General features: G+C 35.0%; 2 protein-coding genes across 2 annotated transcripts in view; both read right to left on the bottom strand.

Moving 5' to 3' along the window:
- Nucleotides 1-3389: 3389 nt before the first annotated feature.
- LOC139982644 (proline-rich transmembrane protein 1-like) lies at nucleotides 3390-8192 on the bottom strand. Its single transcript, XM_071995652.1, has 4 exons — nucleotides 8051-8192; nucleotides 6560-6633; nucleotides 5786-5929; nucleotides 3390-5066 (listed from the first exon to the last, which is right to left on the bottom strand). Exons 1-4 carry the CDS (start codon nucleotides 8055-8057, stop codon nucleotides 4905-4907), a joined length of 387 nt encoding a protein of 128 aa, XP_071851753.1. The 5' UTR covers nucleotides 8058-8192; the 3' UTR covers nucleotides 3390-4904.
- Nucleotides 8193-8338: 146 nt separating this feature from the next.
- LOC139982645 (beta-microseminoprotein-like) overlaps nucleotides 8339-12458 on the bottom strand; it is an 11546-nt gene continuing 7426 nt past the window's right edge. Inside the window, exon 4 of the mRNA XM_071995653.1 lies at nucleotides 8339-11079. Within this exon, the coding sequence (XP_071851754.1) occupies nucleotides 10947-11079 (133 nt within the window). The 3' untranslated portion in view covers nucleotides 8339-10946. The remainder of the gene's footprint in view (nucleotides 11080-12458) is intronic.

Here is a 12458-nt window from a genome sequence, read left to right as displayed (position 1 = left end):
TTCCACGCGCAATTTTCAGATTTGTGGAAAAATGTCAATGCCGGTGTCAAACTCACAAAAGATATGTCATGGTATTTCAAAGTAACTAACCTGTTTTTTCTTTCTATTTCACTAAACTATTTGATGACCATATCAAGACATGGGATCTCAAAATAAAGGATGTTGAGAAAACTTTACAGCAGCTTACAAGGCCTGGGAAGTGTCATTTCCAACGATCTAGGAGGCCTTTTTAGCTAAAAATTGTTTGTACGCTGCGTGCCAACTCATGGTGGCGCTCCGCTTAGATAGTAACAAGACGCCCTCCCAGGAAAGGGTCAAGCCCCCCCCCCCCAGCGGCCCCCCTCCACTGAAAAAATCCTGGCTACGCTACTGGTACAAGGTATACTAACTAGTCAATCCTAGGGACAGTTGTTTAGACCCCTAACCAGTCATTAGTTGAAACAGCGTTTCAGTAATTAGTTCGTCAGTTAGTATTCTATTCCACAGAAGTATCTGCTAACACGTCTAAGATGTGTTACGGCCTTATAATACAATAATTGAGTCTATACTGACTAACGGTTGTTTCATATTCACAGTACAAACTGACCAAGCCATGTACAATGGGTGTCAGAACTCACCCGATGCTCATAGCTTGTACGGTAACTACTGATCATGTCTTTTTTCGAACACAAAGTAGTAATTACTGATGCACGGTTGTGGGACATGAACAGTAGTTGCTGTACCAACCATTAAGCGAGTTCATTAATACGCGATTCTAAAATGAAGTCGAATCTAGTTATTTCATGCTATGATTAGGCCTATGCATGGATATACCCAAACATGGCCTTTTTGCGTTCTCGGCATGCCGAATTGGCGAAATTTAAAGTGAGGTGTGAACTGGAATAAAGCGGTACCGTACCTCCTTAACTGGTAGGCATTCTCATCTACATAGACTCCTTGTCCAGTCGCCCAGTTCTTTGTCTTACACGAGGAACACGTTAACAGTTATGCAGTTAATACAGTGTCATCTGTAACAACAGTTGTAATTACTAGTGCACGGTTGTGGAACATGAACAACCATGGTGGTGGTGGAGGGGGGGGGGGAGGTGTGGCTATGGACTGAAAAAAACGAAGCGATGACAGCTTTGTTTGTCAATTAATTCGAAAGAATAATTCTTGGATGGAAAATACAATTGAAAGGGCGCAGTGTCTGTATATCTGTCTATCTGTCTATTTGAAGGAAATACTAGCTAGGTCATCTCTCATCTCCCTCTTACCGATTAATTACTATAATTAGATATACAATTTTTCCGTTGCAATATTTGAATAGTTTTAATGATAACATGCATATACCGTAAGCATATTATTGCGGTGTGATTTTATTTGAAATGCAATTTGCCAGAATTACGCAAACGACGAGTAGCTATACAGTAACATAAGTTTCCTCAGCTTATAATTAAATTTGTCAACTAATACTTTATGGACCTATTCAGAGGTATATCCTTTATTTACCCGCGCTACCCGTTAACCGTAACTAAGATGTAAACTGTGTTTTCCAGCAACCGTTGTATCAGTGCTTTCCGATGATAGACAGCTTCTAGAAGCATCTTGTGTGGACCTTTATCATGACTGTGTCCCCTTGTATTCTCGTCACACATAAGCTATACAACATAAGCGAACTCAACACGCCGTTTGAACATAAGTGTGAATGAGATGAATATAAAACGGTTTCATCTGGAAACTTACGTTTATTCATCCACACTTAAGGATAATTAGTTTCAATTTCAAACTTCTGTATGACTGTTTTTTTCCCTCTCAGGAGCAGTTCCTTTATACTGTGAACAATACCGTAGCTGGCAAGAGATAAATATTTTGAAGACGAAGTTGTTGCCGAAAGGTCACTTGATTATCTCACTAGATGGTGACAACAACTGTATACGGCAGATATAATTTAGTAGCAAACTCCACGGTATACCACAATGAAATATTACTAGATTGCACAGCTTATCGCAAGCAAAACGAGTCATTTAATATGCGTTGCAAGAGTGTTGCTTAATCAAGAATGTTATGGCTTGAGGCTCATATTTGTTTTCGCGAAGCCCGCTAGAAGCTATTATGTGTGAATCATTACCAAGAAATATCCCCAAATTCTACCGAAAACTTCGTCATGGCCCGAACATTTCCCTCGACTTTCGTACTTTGCTGGTTCACTTGAATATGACCAAATTTCAAAGCTATCTGTGTATGGCAATTGTAGTGATCGGATATTTATAAGGTCCGTCTGTTCATGCTAACACAGTCCAAAAGTTCACAAGTACTTCGATATGACTCTCCTGTCGATATCGTTAATTATTCTTTTACCAAATAAACGAAAAAGCCAACCAAACGCAATGATGTTTTTTATCTGATAAATAACTTTGGTAGTAAATACAAAGTGCTTGAAAAACTTCAAAGTGCACCAGAAGGTTATTATTTCTGTTTGCATTCATGGATCTTACTTCACCACGCAACTGTGAAAACGTATACCTTTGCACCTCACAGCAACTTCTCTGTCGCCTTTATTATAGGCTACCATTAACGGGCGTATAATTGATGACGGTTTGAAGGGCCGTAGTCAAACAGTTATTTTTCCCCTTTATTCAAGTGTTTCATTTTGTGAAAAAAAAAACACGATAGCAGTGTGTCTTTTGACCAGCCATAGACACAGCATTGTAATTGTACCAAGTTCTCTCAAAGATTGAGATAATTCAAAAGCACCAAACTGTATCTTTGGACAAAGTATTGTTCTTAACACTAGGTGGTATTTGATTAAATTTGCAGTTTTCAAAGGTTTTAACATAGTGATACTATCACAGAGTCTGTTACCAGCCTCTAAACGTGATAGAAAATAATTCAACTAAAAATACCTTCTCCTTATTTTGGAACACTAAGAAGGACCATTACAACAAGTTAATTTCAGGAGAAGCTGAGGATCAATCCATTTCCAGGCATTATTTTATCATCTATGAACTACCATGATTTTCGAAATGTTTCGCTTAAAGAACATGTGTCTGGATTTGCAATATTCATCCTATGAAAAAAAAAATAGTATAGAGGGCTCCCGTTTGCTAACTCACTACTGTTTAATTTGTTTTCAATTGTAGTGAGAAAACTGGGTGATATGAGCAATTCGATTTCATGTATATGCATATTATGAAAACAACCAACCATTAGTAAATGATTACCAAACATTTGAAGTTTATAGATATACTTTGACTTGTATGAAATACTGGCTGATCTGATCTTGATGAAAGTGCACAAGTGCCTGGAAGTTGGGAAGATATGTAGCTTATATGAGTAGAGGGCGCCGTTCAAGCTCAACCAACGACCCAAAAGAGTTAAAATGAGTAGGAACTTCAGTTACAAGAAAACAAGGGAATTATTCATTTATTGATCAATATTGGTAACAAAAAGAAGCTAATACACATGTGATTTGCTTGAATCCCTTTTCTGAGAGATGAACGCAGAAGAGATGTATTATTTAGCGATGCCGCCCTCTCTTATTGTCCAGGAACGTGGACTTTGGCTTACGAATAACAAATACTGTCAACTAATGCGTGGACTTTGGCTTACGAATAATAAATACTGCTGAATATGTTAGATTATTAAAATAAGCTATGAATATGCATATACAAAATGATGATGCTTGATCGCTTTATTTTCATTTTCTGAAATAAATGCATTTTCTAGTAACGGAAACATAAAGTCAGTACTACGCGTTTCATCCATTCCCATGTGGTTAGGATTAATAGCTTAAGCACCCCCTCAACAACTCCTTCCTATCTCTTTTAGATCTTACAAAGTCTTTTTCGGCGAATTCTGTCTACCCCTTAAAAACATGACCGACATTCTTCAAAATTCCGAGTAACCCCTGCCCATGCAACCCCCGCCCCCTCCCCCCTCCACCCCGCCATGATCAATGCTACGCAGCAGTTATTATATAGGGAGTGATAAATACGTTAAACAACAGAAGTATCTTCCCAGCTGGTTTGACTTTACAGAGTATATATGTCTTCTGATTACATTAGGCAAGAAACCTAAGCTTTCTCTAATGGAATTGATGAGTCACCGACAGTAACCATAGGTCGAGATCTTCGAACCTATTGTACAACGCATTTAATCATTTAATGTGGTGGAGTAGATTGGGGAAGGTGTCGGAAAGAAATCATTGTTTAGTCCGTTAAATTAGTTGTATTTATTTCTTAACAACATGTTAAAAGTTGAGACCAGCAGCTCCTTTAAGACAGTGTAAAAGGGAACTGACGTTAGATAAACATATATACTACAATATAAATTATCTATCTTTAAATTCAACTGCTTCGTTTTACTTCTGTTTATAACAGTTCAGGCAACCGATATTTTGCAATGAGTTGAGGCTTGGGAGGAAGGGGAAGGTGAGGGGGAGGGGTTGGGATGGTCTAAGATGTTTATCGTCGGTTGGGAGCATTTTAAGAGGATGAGTGTCAGCACCCCCCCCCCTCCCCACACTCCCAATGAGAAATTTGGTAAAGTGGAGCGTGCTTGTATGTGTAATGGTGATAAAGTTAGCAACTTATAATATAATTTCGATTTTTTTTTTTTTGACTGATTAGGTCGTACTGCACATCCATGTTAGTGTATTATATTTAGGTACTGTACTGACAGTGGGGGTGACCCCTCATGAATTTAGTGTGGGGCTAACAACCCCAAGGACTTAATGTGGGTTCGCCCCTGTAATAGTATCATAAGCAATGCAATTACACAATGGACTTTTGATGAAGCACTTTGTTAGCTCAATATTTAATTCTGATGGGAAGTATTGTGTTTAGTTCATAGAAAATTGGTAAATGTGTTATTTTACACCAAGTGAAGTACAACACAATATGTTGTGACACATGATTACTTGATTAATAACTGTTCGCGGCTGCAATAATGATGATGACGTAAATGGCCACTACTGCCACAACTATGCCGATACCAGTGAAAAATCCGGCAAAACTCCACGTCTTGGCCTGACGCGAGGAAAGCTGAGCCCCTTCAATGTCACCTATTCGAGCTCGTGTGCGGACCTTACAAAAACAAATATAAAAACAGAATAAATAAAATCTTATACACCGAACACAATTTTGACATTTAAAACATGATAAGGAATTGTGACAAGCACAAGGAAATTTGATCTTTGAAGTATTTTCCATGCCCTATGTTTTTTGTTTGTTACCAGACACTATACCATTAATGCTGTTAAAACAGAGATAACGTGATGGTCAAAAGTCAAATGCAAATACACTGGACACATCACGTGTTTGTTATGGAGCAATGTAATGTAGTTGTACATAAATATTGCCGCATCGGTATAACGTGATCGCTAATTTAACAGTTTTTAAGAAAGATAGCGTTGTTTTGTGAGGTGCTTAACTGTTGTTAGCCTATTTTAACGAATGAAATTTGGTAACATACTTTCATAAGAGAACTTTCTTTGAAACCTGGATATGGATATTATTTTGTAATGGTTCTATTGAATTTATTCGAAATTGATTTAATTAGTTTCCCAATGCAGTATACCGTACATATTCAAGGAAATAATTTGACTTAAGTTAATAAACAACCATTTAAGTAAACTTACTAAGACAGTTAGATATTAAACGTTTCACATGGTTTTATAAACAACCGAAAGGTCTATAAAGATGTATGTCTCTAAACATAACGATTCATTAAGTTTAACATGAAGATAGTGTTACAGGCTGAAAGGAAAGTGTCCTGTCATGATTGCAATTTTTAAGTAACTGACCTCGCTAGATTTCACCAAGGCAACAATTCCAAATGGCAGGCAACAGCAGATGGTTACAAAAATGGAAAAAATGAAATAGTCAGGAGGACTCGGTACTGTGTTGTTGACATGGACAATCGTCTGAGTCGGAGCGGGCTGTTGTTCCTAAAATCAGATATTAATGTAATTATTATTTCATAACGACAAGAGAGCAAAAAATAAAAGAAAGAGAGACACATAAAAAATAATTGAGAAAGGTCATTCCTTCTCTTGATTCGAATCAAACTTATCAGTTGAATATTCAGTTGTTTCTATTTCATTCAAGCATTTCTTGGAAGTTTATTTCTTAAACATGCGTACGAAATACGCCATCCTATCAAGGATGGGAAACATTAAAGAAAATATTTGGCCCACTACTCAACCACCACATAGTCGATCTATTCTAAATGCAATAACATATCTGTTATTTTTAGGTTTAACGCAAAACACATATTTCAAAAGCATACACATATTTTATATGAATTATTGTTTAAATCATGGATATTAACAAGATAAATCCATATTTTTTTAATATTTTAGTTATTACGATATTTTTGTGAGTTAATAAAATATGACGATTGTTATAAGTGTCTCCTAGACGAACATTACTTTTAATGGATAGTGTTTCGGTTTGTGATATCAGATCATAACATATAACATCATCCCAAGAACCTGTTATATTTTTCATTCTGTAGCATTGAAACGTTTCTATGGATACTTCACAAATTATTTATCGTTTAATACAATGGTACTTACGTAATAAGCATTTGTATTTGCAAAGTGTTGTGTAGGCAAAATATTCTGCTTGTCGCTTTCAAATGTTGTGTTATCTAATAATGATAGAAAATACTTTAAAATGGTATCATGTTGGAAAAAATAAATAACATTCAAATCAATGGTTACATTTTTGACGGGTTCTCCTGACCGAAATCCGATTTGGTTATATATAGTTATATATATATATATAGTTATATATATATATATATATATATATATATATATATATATATATATATATATATATATATATGGTCATATATGGCTTATATGAACAGGTTGGTCATCTACATTATGATGTATATACTTCACTGGACTATACATATGACAGAAGGTACATCATACCACGTCCAATCTGATAAATGTATGGACGTGCAATTAAACAGAACTAGCAATCATCTAGGTGGGCACATCAAATCAAGTTGGAATGAAAATGTATGTCTCAAAATCAGACCAGTGGATTTGACCTCTTATCTATAGGTAGATACATAAATTTAAGAATGGATATACATGTGTGTCCTCTTGTAAGAATTTGTTAATTGGATATTCAAACAAGATATTAATAATGAATCAATCAGTCAGACAGCTTCATATATCATGGATAATGTTACTTTTTGTTCCAAAAGCCTATAAAATAACATCAGAGAAAACTGATATAATTATGTAATTACGCTACCAAAAGACTGTGTATTAACTACAAGTATTATCCAGTTGATAAACTAAAATTTATTCCTGACGTTTATATCGCTAGTACTTTAAGCCTTATATGTCAATATCGAAATAATTATATCTATTTTAAGGGTTTTAAATCTATAATTAATAGGCATCTGACCCATATATTACATCAGAATTATACATTGCGTATATATGCGATCTATGTACATGATCTTCGTCGTTTCATGCATGGACTTGGACCACTGGCCCGTATAATATGAAATTAATGCCACGTGTGTGACATTAATTAATGCCCGACCTCGTCACTTGAAATATATTACAAACAATTTACAAAATATGTATTTCCGTTTCATATTAAAATAACAGCTTGAACAAAAGTTAGTTCTGTGGAACTGTTAGGGATATTGCAAGTGATAAAACTTTTTAGCAAAACCTTATGACCAGTCGGACGCGATAATTCAACATCATAAGACAAAACCTCAATACAGAACTACAGTTATAAGGAGTTTGTAACCTTAAAATTGTGATTCGTCACTATGCAACATTAGTGGCTGATGTGTGTCCGATAATTCCTGAACACAATAACGTCGCAAACTTTCGAGTTTCACAAAAGAATGAATCATAGACGAATATGGGCCGTTATTCCCATATATTGTGCATAACCTGTATTTCTATCCTTATCTGTCGTTGATGTACATCATACTTCTAACTCCTAAATGAGATATGTATACCAAAATATTGTTAAATATAAGTAAATTGATGATAATTGCAAAGACAAAACTGTATGATACTTACCCGCCATCTTGTTAGATTGTTGAGCGCCTATGGAATTATATTTTAACAAGTTGCAACACGGTAAGATGTTACGTCTTTACGCTTCTAATTCAGAAGGGAGAATTCCGTTGACAAGATAAGTTGTTGGGTATTATTGGCATTTCAAAGGAAATAAAAGGCCAAGGTCCGCGCTGGAAGGGATTCTTTATCAATGTCACGTCATTTGCGTCAATAATCTTGCTTGATATTAATTAGATAAGAAAACAAATAAAGTGTACGTTTAGGGATATGGGAAAGGCCGTTATCTGAAGCCCATAACACGTGACACAAAATCATCTAGTATAAAATATTAAGGTTTAATTATTGATGATAGCCTATCTTGTCAGTGTGAATGACCTTTGTGACTCTCTGGTTAAGTACATTGGTATTTTGTTATCGCATTAATTATGTCCTCCTAAATAAAACGGGAATTCAAGTTTGCTATCCTTTAATATATGATAAAATATCATATGCTATTGAAGTCTTTTGCTACAGCTAAACTTAGTACCCTGAGACCACTTCAAAGTATGCAAAGGTTAATTATCTGCTTCTTGGTAACCATAGGCTCTTCCCACTAATTTACTATACAGGAAATAGAATTTGTTACAAGTCAGTTATATTCAAACGTAATGTGCTTGTGGTATAATGGTTCCATACTGTTATATACAGCTGTATTAGAGTGTGTAACAATATAAATTATGATACAAGTACACGTAAGTGGAATTTATTTTCGATGACCCGAGACGTAGCCCCCAATATGGCAATTAACATTTACAATAAAAATTACGATAATCAGCAGTTATTTTTACGACGCTTTAGCGACCGCAAATGCGGGAGAAGACGGTAAGTGCTTATGGATTACAACTTACAAGTCGGGTGGCTTCCAATTCAAGATCTTAAATCTAATTTGGAATCTTTTCAAATTAGAAAGTCATTCAGTTGGGAAAACCGTAGATAGCTCTTGGATGAAAAACTCACCCTACTATGACCCGGCCGGGTATCGAACCCGGAACCTCCCGATTGCTAAGCCTCATAGCTTCAAATGCCACAGCCTTTATCCTCTCGGCCACAGCACCGGTTAAAGATAACTACTTTAGTCAAATTAAGCAAGAAATCCCAAATGCAAGTAAAGTGTGTAAAAATCCAGTTCTGTTCAACAAAAACTTGAAAGGCAATTAATTAATCAGTATCACCCGGAATGTTTGCCAACGAAGTTTCTCCTATATATATATCTTTGAGATTTTCAACCAAACTGTTAAATACGCCTACTGTTAATTTACATACATTTCTTATATTGTTCTGCAGAACCTACTTTTGAATTCACATCTGAATTTTTATATGATTGAATACATCACAAATCAGACAAAAGTTTAAAGGAACAGATTTTATTCATTTTTTAGGTAGCAATTCAGTAAAGACAACTTAAGTACAAGAACGAGGACAAGAAAATGGGCAAAAAAAATTCTTCTAGAGAAAGAAGAATATGTTTTAACTGTTCAGCTGTTACCATTCTAAAGAGAGGGGTGTTCAAATGTTGAAGGGATATAATCAATGTAGGAAGAACATTTACAAAAAGCAATTTATTATTCAATCGCCTCAAATAGTTTGAACTTCTGAACTTCTGAACTCGTATTTGTATTCACATAACTTAGGTTTCATGGGTTCCATGCTTTAAAACTGAAGATACAGTGAACATTTAGAAATAATGTTAATGAATTTGCTACACAATCATAACAATATTTCCAGATTTTGATGACATCCAGTTCAGCTATGGATATTTTGAGTTGTTAAGTATGTAACAGTCAACGAAACCATGAAACAAGAAGGTACCATGTTGGCATAACAGGCTCAGTAGAGGGATAATACTGACAGTTAACAAATATATTTGATGTTCACAGTATCACACAATAATTGCCTTGACTTGATCTGATTGAATAATAAAAAAACAAATATTTGAAGAAAAGTCATTAGTGAATTTACTTATTGGTGAATGGAAGAAAATGTCATCCAAGTTATGTGTATGAATCGTAAAATTATAATCAATCTATTTTTGCTATGCTGATTATAGATAAGAAAAGAACATTAAGGTAAAGGAAAAAAGATTGTAATGTTATTGATTGAAAGTGCTTAAAAGTGCCGACAAGATATGAAAAGTGCAACACAGACATGCTATAGGTATCTTCGATTATCAGCATGTGAAAACAAGTACAGCATGTAATGCTATCGATTGAAGTCTAAATTTACTCGATTTCTTTCTTGATATTTCCTCAGTTCGACTGTAAACAGATTTCTCCTGAGGTGCTCGATAAATGTTAAAGGAAACCTTAAATACCATATACCAGTTGTTTCTTATTCCACACTCCGCTTACACTAAAAACAGCACAACTGATTTTTAATCAATCCAATATACACTAGTTTCTTAAACTTCCGAATTATGAGAAATTGATATAACGTTAAGAAAACAACTTTGATTAGTTCAACTATTTCATATTAATACCGTAATCAATCTGATATTTGTTTTAGAGTTCAAAGTGTATTTCTTTTTATCTTAGCCTCAATCATTAAGTTGTCTTAATGTAACAATTACTGTGGGCGTCCATATGTGAACGTAACTCACCTCAATACATATGAATTATAAATTAAATCTCCTGACATTTATTGGAAATAGTCAAATCTATGACGTCGTTTCTTCATGATGCAGTATGCCATATATGGCATTAAATATGATCAACTCAAGGTTTCAACCTCCAGGGTTGATATGTACTTGGGTAAAGTCACGTCAAACTAGAACATTCGTTCTTTAATTAAGTTCCCTTTTGTTTCTACTGTATGCGCACGGAGTCACGTCATCCACAAGTATATATGTGTCAGAAGTATTTTACAAGACGCCAGCCATTGGCTCCTTCTGACATTCCTTTGTTTCATCTTTTCGAAGTACAATCTGATACTGACATTGCTTTTGATCCCATAATGCAATACACTCTTCCGGTAATCCTATTGGTGTCCAGAATCTGTAGAAAAATAAATGTAAAAAACATTAACAATTCTTATCTAGTAAAGCAGTTTATTTAGGGATTTACCGCACACTTATGTAATGGAATATTCTGAGGGCTGAAGCTGTTTCCTTATCAAAATTGCTGAAATTGTTCTTCGTCTTGTTGCAATTATGCAACTGGCAACAGCAGAGTGGTTACTGTCATCAGAGGAAAGTAAGTGAAATCGGCTTTGTTTAGCTTTATAATATTTCAATCATTTATCCTAGCACAGAGATATAATACTTCTACAAATAGTTGTAATGTGGTTAATTCTAAATACAGAAAACATTTCCAACCAAGTAAAACATTAACAAATGTATTAACTGTCAAGGATAAATCATTAACAATATCATGATAGCCTTCGTAAAGCTTCGTAAGTATATATAACTTGAACTCCAACTGTAATTAACTTCCTGTAGTAAGAGCATGCTTAGCCAGGCATGATGTACATCAGCAGGTCTGAAAATTCACTGCGGCTTCAGCGGCTATTGCTGTGTTGCCTTCGATGTATATGCTGCGCGCAAAACAGTTACGGCAAAAATGCTGATATGCCTCTAATCCATAGCGGTCGCATTGTATCTAACACTAGGTTGCAACATTGAAAACAGGGCTCGGAATACGGTCTATATTTTTGCTCAAATCAATGATGCACAAGTAAATGCAAATTTGTCAAGTTGAAAAACAATGTTGGAGTAGTTTTTAGTTATGATTTCTTTACATCAATCTGGTAACCTTCTATGGTAATAATAAACTAGTTACGATGGTGCAATTTGCTGTTCAGTTTGATTGACGTAAGATTACATTGTCTATTGAACCCGAATGGAGTGAAATAGGTAACGAATAAGGAACTTTTAACTTCACAACATTTAAATGTCGGAATGTAAGAAATATGTAACTAAAATTTACATTTTGGTAAAGATTGAAGATGGATGGTTTGTCTGACGTACTCTTTGAGATGGATACTATTCTTATCACATATCAGGCCAATTATAGGTAAAAGGTGGTTAGGCTATTCGTTTAATATAATGATTACTTGGTAGGATGTTATATTTGGAAATGTGTAGAAGATCTTTCTTTCTCTTTCCGCGAAACCCCAGAGGTGGTTTGTTACCTACAAAAGAGCCTCTTTCTACATGAGAATATTTGCATTAAGTACAATGCGCAACTTTTGAGGGAAGATATTAACATGTTAAAGTTTTAGACGTTGTGACTTTCATTTTAGCCTTTTAATACAATTTGAATTGTATACACAGTAGCAGACTTTCATTTTATCTCCGACCGTTTTTTTCTTTTCTGTCCAGTTATGTATTCACATGCCTTTTGTAGTGTCATGGGCAGTTTCAGTCATAACAATA

The sequence above is a fragment of the Apostichopus japonicus genome, chromosome 16 (genome assembly GCF_037975245.1).
Source record: "Apostichopus japonicus isolate 1M-3 chromosome 16, ASM3797524v1, whole genome shotgun sequence".
Taxonomy (NCBI): domain Eukaryota; kingdom Metazoa; phylum Echinodermata; class Holothuroidea; order Aspidochirotida; family Stichopodidae; genus Apostichopus; species Apostichopus japonicus.
This window is presented reverse-complemented; position numbering and strand designations above follow the sequence as displayed.